The sequence below is a fragment of the Salvelinus namaycush genome, unplaced genomic scaffold (genome assembly GCF_016432855.1).
Source record: "Salvelinus namaycush isolate Seneca unplaced genomic scaffold, SaNama_1.0 Scaffold240, whole genome shotgun sequence".
NCBI classification, from domain to species: domain Eukaryota; kingdom Metazoa; phylum Chordata; class Actinopteri; order Salmoniformes; family Salmonidae; genus Salvelinus; species Salvelinus namaycush.
The window spans coordinates 88,767-108,366 of NW_024059231.1; the positions used below are offsets into that span (position 1 = coordinate 88,767).

Genomic DNA, 19,600 nt, shown 5'->3' on the forward strand with positions numbered 1-19,600 from the left:
GCTGGTAGCCAGCAGATCATTCAAACCATTTTTGCAATACAAAATTCAACAGACCTCTAAGGGAGGTGTGACAGCAACGTAATAATGGAGGTATGGCAACGCGAGACTACCGAGTAGACTGCCCCATTTCATGCCCCCAATGCAATTCACATGCATCCACAGTGCGATTTCAACTGATTTTAACTTTTTGGGGGGCAGACTACTCAACTTTTATTAACTAATAATTGTATTTCGTTGAATTTAACCACATTCCAACCTGGTCTATCATTATCTAGTCCAATTATGGCATGTTTCCACTATTTTTATCCGTTTGTATCAGTTTCAATAGGGAACTTTTATTTTGAAGGCGAACCGCCAGGTCCACCTACTGTTGTTCACAATAATATTGTTCACGACACACACGCCTCAGCCGTTTATACCATTTAGGGAAGTGACGGGGCTTGTCAGGAGCTAACTGCGCCCTTTCATCCAAAAGTTCTAATGAGAAAGCAAATGAATGGAATCGACGGTACGAATTGAGAACGGATTGTTATAACAGTGCCAACGGTAACGGTGAATGTTTTTGGACCTTCACATACAGTCGACGAATAAATATATGTTTTTTTTTTTACAGCCAACCATTAATCTGCAATTACCTACATCTGCAACATGGCTGCTAGGAGGACGCTAGTGGGAAAAGTTTATTAAGAGTACTGACGTGGGAGAAGTTTTATACTAATCCAGTCCAGTGCAGCAGACATTGTTGGATAAACAACATTTTTTTCCTATCGCCTCGGATTGAACAAACGAACGGAACACTGGATTACCGAGTAAATGCAGAGGAGTGCAAGACCACTTTCTCAATAGACTTTACCTTCTAGATTTGTGGTGCCCTTTTCATCCAAAATAGTGGTCCTCTCGTCCTGTGGTCCATCTAAAATGCATTTCTCCATTCCGGAAACGGAGGTTCGTTCGGGAGAAAATGGATCAACATACGTGGTCAGTTCCATAAATGTTTTTTGTTTGTCTGTTGCGACATAGTTATTTTACTGCAGATTCCTAGCATGTGAAATCCATTCCAGTGATTTAATTATTATTATTATTATATATATATTTTTTAAATCACCCCAACCAGACTCTTGTGATATGATTTTAGAGGTTGGCCCAGGTCCCGGGTTACTAGTAAACAATTTGACAGGACTTTCACTGTCTGTCATAATACCTCACAAGGCATTGCCATTTTGTAATACAATGTAAGTTAACCCCTTATTCCTTGGGGAATCATACATGATTGACACTTCCAGGCAATACATTGTGGATCAGTAGGCATCGATCCACATCAATATAAAGTTACCCTGTTTATAAAATCAAGCCTATTCGGACTGCAATATAATTTCCCAATATCCGATAGAAAACCACAGCAATTCCATCATAGGTGATGATTGGACAATAGGTGGCAATGCGTCACACTTCTCACTACAGTCACACTGTAAGAATACTGTGTCTGAATGCCAGGTATTGCTATCGCAAGATATCCATTTGGCACCGTTTTATAGATCTTATCTTTCAAGGCAAATGTGTTTCAAGTTGTGTTAGTCATATGGAGAGGATACACATGGTCGACACTGTTCAGTAAAATGCTTACTTGCACGTTCTTCCTCCTCAATGCAACGACAATAAGAGATAATACAAGATAAGAATACAAACAGAAAGTAAATGTCTCAGTAGAATAGAACAAACATTTAATATATATATATATTAATATAATACAGGAAGGCACAATTTATTGTCCAATATTTACATGTGTTTTGGTTGAAGATGGGCGGCAAGTGTTTCAATTGTGCAGTATTTAGCAATCACAATAAGAGGTGTGTGTGTGTGTGTGTGTGTGTGTGTGTGTGTGTGTGTGTGTGTGTGTGTGTGTGTGTGTGTGTGTGTGTTAAGGTGCAGAGAGTCAGAGCAGTTGGTCAGTCCAGTTCAAGTGTTCAACTGTCTAATGGCTTGTAGATAGAAACTGACTCTGAGTCAGTTTCTATCAGACCTCATGGTCTGGTACCGTCTGCCTGACGGTCAGGGGGTGAACAGCTCGTGGCTGAGGTGTGTGGGGTCCTTGATGATGCTGCGGGCCTTCTTCAGGCACTGTTTCAACTAGATGTCCTGGATTGACAGGAGCGTGGTGCCAGTGAGGTACTGGGCTGTCTTCACCACCCGCTGGATGGCCTTGCGGTTGTGGACGGAGAAATTCTCGTACCAGGCCGTGATGCAACCGGTCAGGATGCTCTCGATGGTGCAGTGGACCTGTATTTGGAGAGAGACCCGGGGTGGCATGCCAAATTTCTTCAGCCGCCTTAGGAAGTAGAGACGCTGTTGCTCCCTCTTGACCAGAGTGGTGGTGATGGTCCATGTCAATTCCTCAGTGACGTGGACGCAGAGGAACTTAAAACTGCTGACGCTCTCCACTGCAGTCCTGTTGATTTGGGTCGGGGCGGGTTCCCTCCTCTGCTTCCTGAAGTCAACAATTAACTCCTTAATTTTGCTGACGTTGAGGGAGAGGTTGTTGTCCTGGCAACATGTTGAAGGTGTGTTATGACCAAGTGCTATGTCAGTGCAATGTACTACACTAAGGACTTGAGATTGTGAAATGTTTTGTTCTTTCAAGTCCTATTTAAACCTAAATATTTTAGTTACACCCAGCCTCCTACAGTACACCCAGCCTTCTACAGTACACCCAGCCTCCTACAGTACACCCAGCCCCCTACAGTACACCCAGCCCCCTACAGTACACCCAGCCCCCTACAGTACACCCAGCCCCCTACAGTACACCCAGCCACACCCGGTACACCAGGCCACACCCGGTACACCCAGCCCCACACAGTCTATGCTCACTCATCTAGAATGATGTAAAAATGCTCAGTGCTGCTGGACAAAGTATAGCTTAGCTTGGTTATGAAACCCTGATATGGCCCTGTGAGCTCCTTGCTTGACCTCATAGTACAATGTCACTTTGTTTTAAAGCAGATTAGGTGAGCGGTTAAATCCCCTCTCTCGGATTGGAGGTTTGTCACCAAGATATGACAATCGGACCTGTTTTTCAACTTTAAGAGCATAACCAGCTGTGAAGTGGTAGGCCACCCAAGCTCACAGAACGGGACCGCCGAGTGCTGAAGCACGTAGAGTATAAAAGTCCTCTGTCCTCGGTTGCAACACTCACTACCGAGTTCCAAACTGCCGCTGGAAGCAACGTCAGCACAATAACATTTCGTCTGGAGCGTCATGAAATGGGTTTCCATGACCGAGCAGCAGCACACAAGCCTAAGATCCACATGCGCGATGCCAAGCGCCGGCTGGAGTTGGACTCTGGAGTGGTGTAAAGCTCGCCGCCATTGGACTCTGGAACAGTGGAAACGCGTTCTCTGGAGTGATGAATCGCGCTTCACCATCTGGCAGTCCGATGGCCGAATCTGAATTTGGCAGATACCAGGAGAATGCTACCTGCCCGACTGCATGGTGCAACTGTAAAGTTTGGTGGAGGAGGAATAATGGTCTGGGACTGTTTTTCATGGTTCCGGCTAGGCCTCTTAGTTCCAGTGAAGGGAAATCTTAACGCTACAGCATAAAGTTACATTCCAGATGATTCTGTGCTTCAAACTTTGTGGCAACAGTTTGGGGAAGGCCCTTTCCTGTTTCAGCATTACTTATACCTCTGTGCACAAAGCAAGGTCAGTACAGAAATGTGTTTGTCGACATCGGTGTGGAAGAACTTGACTGTCCTGCACAGAGCCCTGACCTCAACCCCATCGAACACCTTGGGATGAATTGGAACGCAGACTGCGAGCCAGGCCTAATCGCCCAACATTAGTGCCCAACCCCACTAATGCTCTTGTGGCTGAATGGAAGCAAGTCCCCTCAGCAATGTTCCAACATCTAGTGGAAAGCCTTCCCAGAAGAGTGGAGGCTGTTATAGCAGCAATGTTCCAACATCTAGTGGAAAGCCTTCCCAGAAGAGTGGAGGCTGTTATAGCAGCAAAGGGAGGGGGACCAACTCCATATTAATGCCCATGATTTTGGAATGAGATGTTCGATGAGCAGGTGTCCACATACTTTTGGTCATGTAGGGTACATTTATATTCCGGACATCGCTCGTACTGATATTTCTTCATTCTTTTTATTTTGAGGGATTTGTCTGTGTATTGCTAGATATTAATACTGGAGCTAGAAAAACAAGTATTTTGCTGCACCTGCAATAACATCTGCAAAAATACTGTGTGTACACGTCAAATGCAATTTGATTTGATTTTGAGTGACCGTCTCTACACAGTCCGTATCAAACACAGGCTCAGATGTAGCCTGCAGCAAAATGTGCCAGTGTCTTGCTGTCTGTCTCATTGGCTGAGGAGAGTAGTAGAGGTCACTCAATGACTCCTGCAGCCAATGAGACGTACAGTATAAGTACACTTTAATATCTACAGTGCATTCGAGAAAGTATTCAGACCCCTTGACTTTTTCCACATTTTGTTACTTAACAGCCTTATTCTAAAATTGATTAAATATAACATTTTCCTCATCGTTCTACAAACAATACCCCATAATGACAAAGCGAAAACAGGTTTTGAGAGATTTTTGCAAATCTTCAAAAAAGTTTTTAAAAATAAATAAAATAAAAACGTATTTACATAAGTATTCAGACCCTTATGCTGTGAGACTCGATATTGAGCTCAGGTGCATCCTGTTTCCATTGATCATCCTTGATGTTTCTACAACTTGATTGGAGTCCACCTGTAGTAAATTTAAATTGATTGGACATGATTTGGAAAGGCACACACCTGTCTATATAAGGTCCCACAGTTGACAGTGCATGTCAGAGCAAAAACCAAGCCCTGAGGTTGAAGGAATTGTCCGTAGAGCTCCAAGACGGCATTATGTCGACACAGATCTGGGGAAGGGTACCAAAAAAATTCTGCAGCATTGAAGTTCCCCAATAACACAGTGGCCTCCATCATTCTTAAATGGATGAAGTCTGGAACCACCATACTGTTCCTAGAGCTGGCCTCCAGGCCAAACTGAGCAGTCGTGGGAGAAGAACCCGGTGGTCACTCTGACAGAGTTCCTCTGTGAAGATGGTTGTTCTTCTGTAAGGTTCTCCCATCTCTGCAGCACTCCACCAATTAGGACTTTATGGTAGAGTTGCCAGACCGAAGCCACTCCTCTGTAAAACGTGTGGAGATGTTTTCAGTGGCAGGGACTGGGAGACTAGTTAGGATCGAGGCAAAAATGAACGGAGCAAAATACACACATCTTTGATGAAAAGCTGCTCCAGAGCGCTCAGGACACCTTCCAACAGGACAACGACCCTAAGCACACAGCCAAGACAACGCAGGAGTGGCTTCGGGACAAGTCTCTGAATGTCCTTGAGTGGCCCAGCCAGAGCCCGGACTTGAACCTGATCGAACATCTCTGGAGAGACCTGAAAATAGCTGTGCAGCGACGCTCCCCATCCAACCTGACAGAGCTTGAGAGGATCTACAGAAAAGGGGAGAAACTCCCCAAATACAGGTGTGACAAGCTAGGAGCGTCATACCAAAGAAGACTTGAGGCTGTAAATGCTGCCAAAGGTGCTTCAACAAAGTAATGAGTAAAGGGTCTGAATACTTAGGTAAATCTGATATTTCATTATTTTTTATATATGTTTGCAAAAATGTCTAAAAAAACAGTTTTTGCTTTGTCATTGTGGAGTATTGTGTTTAGATTGGCGGTGGGGGGGACGGACGAATTAATCAATTTTAGAGTAAGACTGTAATGAAACAAAAAAGTCAAGGTGTCTGAATACTTTCCCAATGCACTGTAGATATTATAGACGGGTTTCAACCATTAATCATGAGTGAGTAGTGTAGCGGTAGAGAGGGGCACAGTACAGGAAATGGACTACCTGAGTTCTTACCAGCACCTCAAGGGAAGGAAGTGTGTTTAAAAAAAAAAAATTCATACAAATATATTTTCTAGAACGGGTACTTTCCTATCGTGTGTATTTGAGTGGAGCGGGGGAAGAGATTAGTGGTGGAGAATGCAGGCAGGATTTGGGAGGCGGGTGTTAAAATAGAGCACTAATCTGTCTGTCGTACTGTAACTGTTTCCTTTATAAAGAGGCCATAATCTGAGTACAGTGAGTTTTGAGTCCCTGTGAGTGTGACCTGACCTATGGCCGGTTCAGCAGGACAGAAGCAGGATAAGGAAAGGGCCATTTAATAATGAGTGAGGACCATCCTGAACATTTTTTAACTAACTGTCCCAGTTGTTTCAATAGGCCTACATTCATTTTTTGGAATTTGTATTTTTGTTTATTAACGTTATTTTTCCTGTATATAAACATGACCTCACAGCGGGAGTGTCTACTAATGATTAAAAGCTGTTGTTTTGGTAACTTCGTCTGCCTATTAAACATTCTACAGCTCATACTCTTTCCGACAGAACGGTGTAGAGCACTTCAGTAAGAAAGAGTGGACTTTCTTTTATATCACGCACATTTTCATTGCTTGCTAGTAAATACAGTTGAAGTTGGAAGTTTACAAACACTTAGGTTGGAGTCATTTTACAACTTGTTTTTCAACCACTCCACAAATTTCTTGTTAACAATCTATAGTTTTGGCAAGTCGGCTAGGACATCTACTTCGTGCATGACACAAGTATTTTACCAACAATTGTTTACAGACAGATTATTTTACTTATAATTCACTGTATCACAATTCCAGTGGGTCAGAAGTTTACATACACTAAGGTGACTGTGCCTTTAAACAGCTTGGAAAATTCCAGAAAATGATGTCATGGCTTTAGAAGCTTCTGATAGGCTAATTGACATCATTTGAGTCAATTGAAGGTGTACCTGTGGATGTATTTCAAGGCCTACCTTCAAACTCAGTGCCTCTTTGCTTGACATAATGGGAAAATCAAAAGAAATCAGCCAAGACCTCAGAAAAAAAATTGTAGACCTTCACAAGTCTGGTTCATCCTTGGGAGCAATTTCCAAACGCCTGAAGGTACCACGTTCATCTGTACAAACACTAGTACGCAAGTACAAACACCATGGGACCACACAGCCGTCATACCGCTCAGGAAGGAGACACGTTCTGTCTCCTAGAGATGAATGTACTTTGGTGCGAAAAGTGCAAATCAATCTCAGAACAACAGCAAAGGACCTTGTGAAGATGCTGGAGGAAACGGGTACAAAAGTATCTATATCCACAGTAAAACGAGTCCTATATCGACATAACCTGAAAGGCCGCTTTTCATTATTCAACAGCAGTGGACAGGGTTGTTCTGGCTCTGAGGGCTAATGTTGTGTCACAATCCTCTCCAACCTGGCATGGTATACTTTGATACATATTTTTAAAGACTAATCAACACTGGCCATGACCTGTTCTAGACAATTTGCAAGAAAAACCATTACCGCCCTCCTATTCCCACAAAGTAGAATAGTAGCCTACATTGTCGGCCCACAATGCACTTTTATGAATGCCCATGTGGTAGCCTGCCATCTGTAAAACAGGCAGTTTACTGTCAATCATCATAATACAGTATAATGTTCATAGGATAGCTGTCCTCTTCACTTGTCGATTCATTATCTTGTAGCCTACTTTCAGAATGCTTAAAGGTAGGCCTAGGTTTTTAAATTTGTTTTTAAGGAAATTAGAAATATTTTCTCTTGTGTCTGACATACGCTGGTGGCTTTGCTTGACGAGGGCTTTTACAGGGGTGTGTGCATGTGTGTGTTAGTTTACGGCTTCTCTCTATAGGCCTATATGTCTATTCAGAAAGTTTCCTAAAGCAGCCTGTCTGGACTCCTCCTCCTCTTAGTAAGAACCCAACGCTCCAGTCATGGTTGTAATCCAGGACCTGTTCTCAGTAGGCTGTTTAGTTCTCTCATCATGGCCTTCTCTCTTGCCACTGCCGTCAAGTGACCACAGCAGCAGGGTTTGTGCCGTTATGTGAATATTTTGGTTAAGGTAGAAGAACCCATCGGACTTCGTTTTGAATGGTTTTGTGCGTCAAAAATAGGATCTGTATAAATATATGTATTAATAAATATATTTATTTTGATTCCATTCATGTTGTCAATACGAAAAGTGACACATCCTCTCCATCCTGTCATTAATTCATTTGTTGAGTTGATATTTATAAGTAATAACTTGAAATAATAATGAAATGCCATGGTAACCAAGTGTAATGTCTAGTTTTCAAATAAGTTTTTTTAATTAAGAAGCATATCCATATAAACAACTAGTCACAGCCCTACAAGTAGTAGTAGTAGTAGTAGTAGTAGTAGTAGTAGTAGTCGCCGCAGCCCTACTAGTAGTAGTAGTAGTAGTAGTAGTCGCCGCAGCCCTACTAGTAGTAGTCACCGCAGCCCTACAAGTAGTAGTAGTAGTCGCCGCAGCCCTACTAGTAGTCGCCGCCGCAGCCCTACAAGTAGTACTAGTAGTCGCCGCAGCCCTACTAGTAGTAGTAGTAGTAGTAGTAGTCGCCGCAGCCCTACTAGTAGTAGTAGTAGTCGCCGCAGCCCTACAAGTAGTAGTAGTAGTCGCCGCAGCCCTACTAGTAGTAGTAGTAGTCGCCGCAGCCCTACAAGTAGTAGTAGTAGTCGCCGCAGCCCTACTAGTAGTAGTCACCGCAGCCCTACAAGTAGTAGTAGTAGTCGCCGCAGCCCTACAAGTAGTAGTAGTAGTCGCCGCAGCCCTACTAGTAGTAGTCACCGCAGCCCTACAAGTAGTAGTAGTAGTCGCCGCAGCCCTACTAGTAGTAGTAGTAGTCGCCGCAGCCCTACAAGTAGTAGTAGTAGTCGCCGCAGCCCTACTAGTAGTAGTCGCCGCAGCCCTACAAGTAGTAGTAGTAGTCGCCGCAGCCCTACAAGTAGTAGTAGTAGTCGCCGCAGCCCTACAAGTAGTAGTAGTAGTAGTCGCCGCAGCCCTACTAGTAGTAGTAGTAGTAGTCGCCGCAGCCCTACTAGTAGTAGTAGTAGTAGTCGCCGCAGCCCTACTAGTAGTAGTAGTAGTAGTCGCCGCAGCCCTACTAGTAGTAGTAGTAGTAGTCGCCGCAGCCCTACAAGTAGTAGTAGTAGTAGTCGCCGCAGCCCTACAAGTAGTAGTAGTAGTAGTCGCCGCAGCCCTACAAGTAGTAGTAGTAGTAGTCGCCGCAGCCCTACAAGTAGTAGTAGTAGTAGTCGCCGCAGCCCTACAAGTAGTAGTAGTAGTAGTCGCCGCAGCCCTACAAGTAGTAGTAGTAGTCGCCGCAGCCCTACAAGTAGTAGTAGTCGCCGCAGCCCTACAAGTAGTAGTAGTCGCCGCAGCCCTACAAGTAGTAGTAGTCGCCGCAGCCCTACAAGTAGTAGTAGTCGCCGCAGCCCTACAAGTAGTAGTAGTCGCCGCAGCCCTACAAGTAGTAGTAGTCGCCGCAGCCCTACAAGTAGTAGTAGTCGCCGCAGCCCTACAAGTAGTAGTAGTCGCCGCAGCCCTACAAGTAGTAGTAGTCGCCGCAGCCCTACAAGTAGTAGTAGTCGCCGCAGCCCTACAAGTAGTAGTAGTCGCCGCAGCCCTACAAGTAGTAGTAGTCGCCGCAGCCCTACAAGTAGTAGTAGTCGCCGCAGCCCTACAAGTAGTAGTAGTAGTAGTCGCCGCAGCCCTACAAGTAGTAGTAGTCGCCGCAGCCCTACTAGTAGTAGTAGTCGCCGCAGCCCTACAAGTAGTAGTAGTAGTAGTCGCCGCAGCCCTACTAGTAGTAGTAGTAGTAGTCGCCGCAGCCCTACAAGTAGTAGTAGTAGTAGTCGCCGCAGCCCTACAAGTAGTAGTAGTAGTAGTCGCCGTAGTAGTAGTAGTCGCCGCAGCCCTACTAGTAGTAGTAGTAGTAGTCGCCGCAGCCCTACTAGTAGTAGTAGTAGTAGTCGCCGCAGCCCTACTAGTAGTAGTAGTAGTAGTCGCCGCAGCCCTACAAGTAGTAGTAGTAGTAGTAGTAGTAGTAGTAGTCACCGCAGCCCTACAAGTAGTAGTAGTAGTAGTCACCGCAGCCCTACAAGTAGTAGTAGTAGTAGTCACCGCCGCAGCCCTACAAGTAGTAGTAGTAGTAGTAGTCGCCGCAGCCCTACAAGTAGTAGTAGTAGTAGTAGTAGTAGTAGTAGTAGTCGCCGCCGCAGCCCTACAAGTAGTAGTAGTAGTCGCCGCAGCCCTACTAGTAGTAGTAGTAGTAGTCGCCGCAGCCCTACAAGTAGTAGTAGTAGTAGTAGTAGTAGTAGTCGCCGCAGCCCTACAAGTAGTAGTAGTAGTAGTAGTCGCCGCAGCCCTACAAGTAGTAGTAGTAGTAGTAGTCGCCGCAGCCCTACAAGTAGTAGTAGTAGTAGTAGTAGTAGTAGTAGTCGCCGCAGCCCTACAAGTAGTAGTAGTAGTAGTAGTAGTAGTCGCCGCAGCCCTACAAGTAGTAGTAGTAGTAGTAGTCGCCGCAGCCCTACAAGTAGTAGTAGTAGTAGTAGTAGTCACCGCAGCCCTACAAGTAGTAGTAGTAGTAGTAGTAGTAGTCGCCGCAGCCCTACAAGTAGTAGTAGTAGTAGTAGTCGCCGCAGCCCTACAAGTAGTAGTAGTAGTAGTCACCGCAGCCCTACTAGTAGTAGTCGCCGCCGCAGCCCTACAAGTAGTAGTAGTAGTAGTAGTCGCCGCAGCCCTACTAGTAGTAGTAGTAGTAGTCGCCGCAGCCCTACTAGTAGTAGTAGTAGTAGTCGCCGCAGCCCTACAAGTAGTAGTAGTAGTAGTCGCCGCAGCCTGGTACCAAATGGCACCCTATTCCCTACATAATGCACTACATTTGACTAGAGTGCACTGTGTAGGGAATAGGGTGGTTATGGGCCCTGGTCTAAAGTAGTGCACTGTGTAGGGAATAGGGTGGTTATAGGTCTATGTATGGATTAGGGTGGTTATGGGCCCTGGTCTAAAGTAGTGCACTATATAGGGAATAGGGAGCCATTTGTGACATGGATTAGGCCAGCGCTTAATCTTAAAACAGAGGGATTGTGTGTGTACCTTGGAGCCAGGAGCCGTAGAGGCGTCTGAACCCCATCACACAGTACAGGGACTTCAGCCGTAGAGGCGTCTGAACCCCATCACACAGTACAGGGACTTCAGCCGTAGAGGCGTCTGAACCCCATCACACAGTACAGGGACTTCAGGAAAATGATGTCTGCGTTTTCAAATGGTGGAATTCTGTTGGACTTCTCTCACTTCCTGTGGGCTCGGAACAAACATACTTCCTGTCTATTAAATATGGGCTCTATATGTGCAGACTGGTATTAGAGGTGTGTGTGTGTGTGTGCAGTAATTGGTAGTCTGTCTTGTTTAGTTGGTTGCAGATTGAAACAGGTCAGGGTCTGTTAGTTATGCTTTGTCATCTGTTGGGTATGTTCTGGGTTTATTACTGTGAGGTTCCACTGGGTATGTTCTGGGTTTAATACTGTGAGGTTCCACTGGGTATGTTCTGGGTTTAATACTGTGAGGTTCCACTGGGTATGTTCTGGGTTTAATACTGTGAGGTTCCACTGGGTATGTTCTGGGTTTAATACTGTGAGGTTCCACTGGGTATGTTCTGGGTTTATTACTGTGAAGTTCCACTGGGTATGTTCTGGGTTTATTACTGTGAAGTTCCACTGGGTATGTTCTGGGTTTAATACTGTGAGGTTCCACTGGGTATGTTCTGGGTTTAATACTGTGAAGTTCCACTGGGTATGTTCTGGGTTTAATACTGTGAGGTTCCACTGGGTATGTTCTGGGTTTAATACTGTGAGGTTCCACTGGGTATGTTCTGGGTTTAATACTGTGAGGTTCCACTGGGTATGTTCTGGGTTTAATACTGTGAGGTTCCACTGGGTATGTTCTGGGTTTAATACTGTGAGGTTCCACTGGGTATGTTCTGGGTTTAATACTGTGAGGTTCCACTGGGTATGTTCTGGGTTTAATACTGTGAGGTTCCACTGGGTATGATCTGGGTTTAATACTGCGAGGTTCCACTGGGTATGTTCTGGGTTTAATACTGCGAGGTTCCACTGGGTATGTTCTGGGTTTAATACTGCGAGGTTCCACTGGGTATGTTCTGGGTTTAATACTGTGAGGTTCCACTGGGTATGTTCTGGGTTTATTACTGTGAGGTTCCACTGGGTATGTTCTGGGTTTAATACTGCGAGGTTCCACTGGGTATGTTCTGGGTTTAATACTGCGAGGTTCCACTGGGTATGTTCTGGGTTTAATACTGTGAGGTTCCACTGGGTATGTTCTGGGTTTAATACTGTGAGGTTCCACTGGGTATGTTCTGGGTTTAATACTGTGAGGTTCCACTGGGTATGTTCTGGGTTTAATACTGTGAGGTTCCACTGGGTATGTTCTGGGTTTAATACTGTGAGGTTCCACTGGGTATGTTCTGGGTTTAATACTGTGAGGTTCCACTGGGTATGTTCTGGGTTTAATACTGCGAGGTTCCACTGGGTATGTTCTGGGTTTAATACTGCGAGGTTCCACAGGGTATGTTCTGGGTTTAATACTGTGAGGTTCCACAGGGTATGTTCTGGGTTTGTGCCCTGTGTGTTGTTTCATAGAATTACTTCCCAATCCATTGTGAATCCTTGGGAATATCCTTTGAGCTAGGGGTATAGTCCAATGAACTCATTCTCAGAACTAGTTCCACGTGACTTTGTTCCAAGAAGCATCAAGTGAACTCATTGTGCGCTCGAATGAGTTGTTATTGCCACAATTGGCTTGCATGTGTTGAGAAACTTTGAAGACTGCAGTTCCCATGAACCTCTAGCACTGGAACTCTCTGCCCCCCCCCCCCCCCCCCCAACATGTGCAGGATGATTTCCAGAGGTTCAAACCCTCTACATGTCATACATTAGAAAGCATCTGAATTCATCTCTGCTCTTTTGGAGCAAACTAAGTGTCTCCCACGTCTCTTTATGGACTGAAAACCACCCTGAGATGTGTATCAGCAACTGTCTGCTCACTTTAATCATGCTTTATGTTAATGATGAGGCATGCATTTTAATATAAAGGCTTCCATTTAATGTAAGAGCCAATCACTTTTTGGGATTTATCAATTCACTTATCAAATCAAATGTATTTATAAAGCCCTTCTAACATCAGCTGATATATCAAAGTGCTGTACAGAAACCCAGCCTAAAACCCCCCAAACAGCAAGCAATGCAGGTGTAGAAGCACGGTGGCTAGGAAAAACTCCCTAGAAAGGCCAAAACCTAGGAAGAAACCTAGAGAGAAACCAGGCTATGAGTGGTGGCCAGTCCTCTTCTGGCTGTGCCGGGTGGAGATTATAACAGAACATGGCCAAGATGTTCAAATGTTCATAAATGACCAGCATGGTCAAATAATAATAATCACAGTAGTTGTCGAGGGTGCAACAAGTCAGCACCTCAGGAGTAAATGTCAGTTGGCTTTTCATAGCCGATCATTGAGAGTATCTCTACCGCTCCTGCAGTCTCTAGAGAGTTGAAAACAGCAGGTCTGGGACAAGGTAGCACGTCCAGTGAACAGGTCAGGGTTCCATAGCCGCAGACAGAACAGTTGAAACTGGAGCAGCAACACGACCAGGTGGACTGGGGACACCCAGGAGTCAACAGGCCAGGTAGTCCTGAGGCATGGTCCTAGGGCTCAGGTCCTCGCCCCCAGACACAAAGTATTGCAGCAAAATACTGGAGGTTGAGACGCGAGGGAGATACTGTGGCTCTGTATGACGATACACCCGGATAGGGCCAAACAGGCAGGATATAACCCCACCCACTTTGCCAAGGCACAGCCCCCACACCACTAGAGGGATATCTTCAACCACCAACTTACTACCCTGAGACAAGGCATAGTATAGCCCACGAAGATCTCCCCCACGGCATGAACCCGAGGGGTGCGCCAACCCGGACAGGAAGATCACGTCAGTGACTCAACCCACTCAAGTGACGCACCCCTCCTAGGGACGGCATGGAAGAGCACCAGTAAGCCAGTGACTCAGCCCCTGTAATAGGGTTAGAGGCAGAGAATCCCTGTGAAGAGAGGGGAACCGGCCAGGCAGAGACAGCAAGGGCGGTTCGTCGATCCAGTGCCTTTCCGTTCACCTTCACACCCCTGGGCCAGACTACACTCAATCATAGGACCTACTGAAGAGATGAGTCTTCAATAAAGCCTTATTGGTTGAGATGGAGTCTGCGTCTCTCACATGGGTAGGCAGACAATGCCATAAAAATGGCGCTCTATACGTGATAGCCCTGCGTTTGCTTAGAAATTCTAGGGACAATAAGGAGGCCTGTGTCTTGTGACCGTATCGTATGTGTAGGTATGTACGGCAGGACCAAATCGGAAAGATGGGTAGAAGCAAGCCCAAGTAATGCTTTGTAGGTTAGCAGTAAAACCTTGAAATCAGCCCTTGCCTTAACAGGAAGCCAGTGTAGGGAGGCTAGCACTGGAGTAATATGATCAAATATTTTGGTTCTAGTCAGGATTCTAGCAGCCGTATTTAGCACTAACAAGTTTATTTAGGGCTTTATCCGGGTAGCCGGAAAGTAGAGCATTGTAGTAGTCTAATCTAGATGTGACAAAAGCATTTTTCTGCATTTTTGGACAGAAAATTTTAGATTTTTGCAATGTTACCAATATGGGAAAAAAAGCTTTCCTTGAAATATTCATGATATGTTTGTCAAAAGAGAGATCAGGGTCCAGATTAACACCGTGGTCCTTAAGTTTTTAATTTGAGATGACTTGTACAACCATCAAGATTAATTGTCAGATCCAACAGAAGATCTTTGTTTCTTGGGACCTAGAACAAGCATCTCTGTTTTGTCAGAGTTTAAAAGTAGAACATTTGCTGCCATCCACTTCCTTATGTCTGAAACACAGGCTTCCTGGGTAGGCAATTTCGGGGCTTCACCATGTTTCATCGAAATGTACTGCTGTGTATCGTCTGCATAGCAGTGAAAGTTAACATTATGTTTCCAAATGACGTCACCAAGAGGTAAAATATATAGTGAAAACAATAGTGGTCCTAAAACAGAACCTTGAGGAACACCGAAATGTACAGTTGATTTGTCAGAAGACAAACTGATATCTTTCCGACAGTATCAAAAATACATTTTGGATTGTTCTTATTCTCCTCAAGTTGGAAACATAAGATAATCGAGCAGCAGTGAGGGCTCTTCGATATTGCACGGTACTGTCTTTCTAAGCTAGTCGGAAGACTTCCCGTTTGGTGGAGAACCATTTCTGTTCCAATTTTCTGGAAGCTTGCTTCAGAGCTCGGGTATTTTCTGTATACCAGAGAGCTAGTCTCTTATGACAACTGGTTTTGGTTTTTAGGGGTGTGACTGCATCTAGCGTATTACGCAAGGTTAAATTTAGTTTCTCAGTTAGGTGGTTAACCGATTTTTGTACTCTGACGTCCTTGGGTAGGTGGAGGGAGTCTGGAAGGGCATCTAGGAATCTTTGGGTTGTCCGAGAATTTATAGCATGGCTTTTGATGATCCTTGATTGGGGTCTGAGCAGATTATTTGTTGCAATTGCAAACGTAATAAAATGGTGGTCCGATAGTCCAGGATTATGAGGAAAAACAATAAGATCCACAACATTTATTCTACGGTACAAAACTAGGTCCAGAGTATGACTGTGCCAGTGAGTAGGTCCAGAGACATGTTGGACAAAACCCACTGAGTTGATGATGGCTCCGAAAGCCTTTTGGAGTGGGTCTGTGGACTTTTCCATGTGAATATTAAAGTCACCAAAAATTTGAATATTATCTGCCAAGACTACAAGGTCCGATAGGAATTCAGGGAACTCAGTGAGGAACGTTGTATATGGCCCAGGAGGCCTGTAAACAGTAGCTATAAAAAGTGATTGAGTAGGCTGCATAGATTTCATGACTAGAAGCTCAAAAGACGAAAACGTCTTTTTTTTTTTTTTTTTTGTAAATTGAAATTTGCTATCGAAAATGTTAGCAACACCTCCGCCTTTGCGGGATGCGCGGGGGATATGGTCACTAGTGTAACCAGGAGGTGAGGCCTCATTTAACACAGTAAATTCATCAGGCTTAAGCAATGTTTCAGTCAGGCAAATCACATCAAGGTTATGATCAGTGATTAGTTCATTGACTATAACTGCCTTAAGTGAGGGATCTAACATTAAGTAGCCCTATTTTGAAATGTGAGATCACAATCTCTTTCAATAATGACAGGAATGGAGGAGGCCTTTATTCCAGTGAGATTGTGAAGGCGAACACCGCCATGTTTAGTTTTGCCCAACCTAGTCTAGGCCTAGATCATCTGCTTTCTGAAGACAGTCTAGGCCTATACGATGTGCTTTCTGAAGACAGTCTAGGCCTATACGATGTGCTTTCTGAAGACAGTCTCTAGGCCTATACGATGTGCTTTCTGAAGACAGTCTCTAGGCCTATACGATGTGCTTTCTGAAGACGGTCTAGGCCTAGACGAGATGCTTTCTGAAGACGGTCTAGGCCTAGACGAGATGCTTTCTGAAGACGGTCTAGGCCTAGACGAGATGCTTTCTGAAGACGGTCTAGGCCTAGACGAGATGCTTTCTGAAGACGGTCTAGGCCTAGACGAGATGCTTTCTGAAGACGGTCTAGGCCTATACGATGTGCTTTCTGAAGACGGGTCTAGGCCTATACGATGTGCTTTCTGAAGACGGTCTCTAGGCCTAGACGAGATGCTTTCTGAAGACGGTCTCTAGGCCTATACGATGTGCTTTCTGAAGACGGGTCTAGGCCTATACGATGTGCTTTCTGAAGACGGTCTCTAGGCCTATACGATGTGCTTTCTGAAGACGGTCTCTAGGCCTATACGATGTGCTTTCTGAAGACAGTCTCTAGGCCTATACGATGTGCTTTCTGAAGACGGGGTCTAGGCCTATACGATGTGCTTTCTGAAGACGGGGTCTAGGCCTATACGATGTGCTTTCTGAAGACAGTCTCTAGGCCTATACGATGTGCTTTCTGAAGACGGTCTAGGCCTAGACGAGATGCTTTCTGAAGACGGTCTAGGCCTAGACGAGATGCTTTCTGAAGACGGTCTAGGCCTAGACGAGATGCTTTCTGAAGACGGTCTAGGCCTAGACGAGATGCTTTCTGAAGACGGTCTAGGCCTAGACGAGATGCTTTCTGAAGACGGTCTAGGCCTAGACGAGGTGCTTTCTGAAGACGGTCTAGGCCTAGACGAGATGCTTTCTGAAGACAGACAGGCAGTTCCAGGTCCCTCAAGGCCACCAATAGAACAACTTTATTTAGATAACCAGGCAGACTGAAGTCAAACTTGAAGTAACTTCCCCTGAGGTCACAGAAGTCTGTCATTTTCTACACAGTATACAGTAGTTCTGGACTGTTGTTGAATTGACACATTACCAGATGCTCTGTCTGCATCTCTGTATAGCGTTCTTGTGATATTTTGTATTAATAAGAAACATAGATAATATCTATGACTGATTTTAAAGTAGGGCTGATGCAAGATTGTGTCATAACAAGTTGTTGGTGTTGAACTCTTGGACAGAACACGGATTTCCTCCTACAAAAACAGTTTTATCAGTTAGGCTTAGGGGTCCATTGCTGGCTGTAAAACAGTTGAGGGGGAGAGAGAGGGAGAGACAGATCTGGCTCGCAAGAGAAGACAGGTTATGTGCACACTGCCCACAAAAGGAGGTGGAAACTGAGCTGCACTTCCCAACCCCCTGCCAAATGTATGACCATATTAGAGAGACATATTTCCCTCAGATTACACAGACCCACAAAGAATTAGAAAACAAACCCGATTTTGATAAACTCCCATTTCTCCTGGGTGAAATACCAGTGTTCCATCACAGCAGCAATATTTGTGACCTGTTGCCACAAGAAAAGGGCAACCAGTGAAGAACAAACACCATTGTAAATACAACCCATATTTATGTTTATTTATTTTCCCTTTTGTACTTCAACTATTTTCACATAATATGACATTTGAAATGTCTTTATTCTTTCGGTACTTTTGTGAGTGCAATGTTCCTGTTTATTTCACTTGCTTTGGCATTGTAAACATGTTTCCCACGCCAGTAAAGCCCTTAAATGTAATTGAATTGAGAGGGAGATGGGGGTTGGCTGTGTGTGTTGAGGAGAGGGAGATGGGGGTTGGTTGTGTCTGTTGAGGAGAGGGGGGTTGGCTGTGTGTGTTGAGGAGAGGGAGATGGGGGTTGGCTGTGTCTGTTGAGAGGGAAATGGGGGTTGGATGTGTGTCTGTTGAGGAGAGGGGAGACGGGGGTTGGATGTGTGTCTGTTGAGGAGAGGGAGACGGGGGTTGGTTGTGTCTGTTGAGGAGAGGGGGGTTGGCTGTGTGTGTTGAGGAGAGGGGAGACGGGGGTTGGATGTGTGTCTGTTGAGGAGAGGGGAGACGGGGGTTGGATGTGTGTCTGTTGAGGAGAGGGAGACGGGGGTTGGATGTGTGTCTGTTGAGGAGAGGGAGACGGGGGTTGGCTGTGTCTGTTGAGGAGAGGGAGACGGGGGTTGGCTGTGTCTGTTGAGGAGAGGGGAGACGGGGGTTGGCTGTGTCTGAGGAGATGGGGGTTGGCTGTGTCTGTTGAGAGGGGAGACGGGGGTTGGTTGTGTCTGAGGAGATGGGTGTTGGCTGTGTCTGTTGAGGAGAGGGGAGACGGGGGTTGGCTGTGTGTCTGTTGAGGGGAGACGGGGGTTGGCTGTGTGTCTGTTGAGGGGAGACGGGGGTTGGCTGTGTGTCTGTTGAGGGGAGACGGGGGTTGGCTGTGTGTCTGAGGAGAGGGAGACGGGGGTTGGCTGTGTCTGTTGAGGAGAGGGGAGACGGGGGTTGGCTGTGTCTGTTGAGGAGAGGGGAGACGGGGGTTGGCTGTGTCTGTTGAGGAGAGGGGAGACGGGGGTTGGCTGTGTCTGAGGAGATGGGGGTTGGCTGTGTCTGTTGAGGAGAGGGGAGACGGGGGTTGGCTGTGTGTCTGTTGAGGGAGACGGGGGTTGGCTGTGTGTCTGTTGAGGGGAGACGGGGGTTGGCTGTGTGTCTGTTGAGGGGAGACGGGGGTTGGCTGTGTGTCTGTTGAGGGGAGACGGGGGTTGGCTGTGTGTCTGTTGAGGGGAGACGGGGGTTGGCTGTGTGTGTTGAGGAGAGAGGAGACGGGGGTTGGCTGTGTGTCTGAGGTTTTACCAAACACCTCAGTGTTCCCAGAAGAAATATAATTTTAATGAAGCCTTCCACAATGGGAAAACAGTGGTTCATGTTAGCTTTGCCTGTGATTGAGCTCTACATCTGACACCACTGATTGGCTTCTGTTGATTCCAAACATTACTGTTGCGTAGGAGGAGCCTGATAGCTCTTGTCAAAACATACAGGGAAGTTGAGCCAACAAGTTAACTTCAGGTTCTGTAACACCATTCATTACTTTACCTCCCTAACAGTGTGTTATTGGGCCACTGCATTAATACAAGAAACATGTGTGTGTGAAAGACTTGTGTTAGGCTGTGCAATGTATTCCCAGAGCAGAGCAACACCTAATGAATCTAGGCTGTGCAATGTATTCCCAGAGCAGAGCAGCACTTAATGAATCTAGGC

General features: G+C 45.6%; 1 protein-coding gene across 1 annotated transcript in view; it reads left to right on the plus strand.

Moving 5' to 3' along the window:
• The first annotated feature begins 441 nt into the window (after positions 1-441).
• Positions 442-19,600, plus strand: part of LOC120038847 (sorting nexin-17) — a 68,144-nt gene continuing 48,985 nt past the window's right edge. Inside the window, exon 1 of the mRNA XM_038984435.1 lies at positions 442-978. Within this exon, the coding sequence (XP_038840363.1) occupies positions 919-978 (60 nt within the window). The 5' untranslated portion in view covers positions 442-918. The remainder of the gene's footprint in view (positions 979-19,600) is intronic.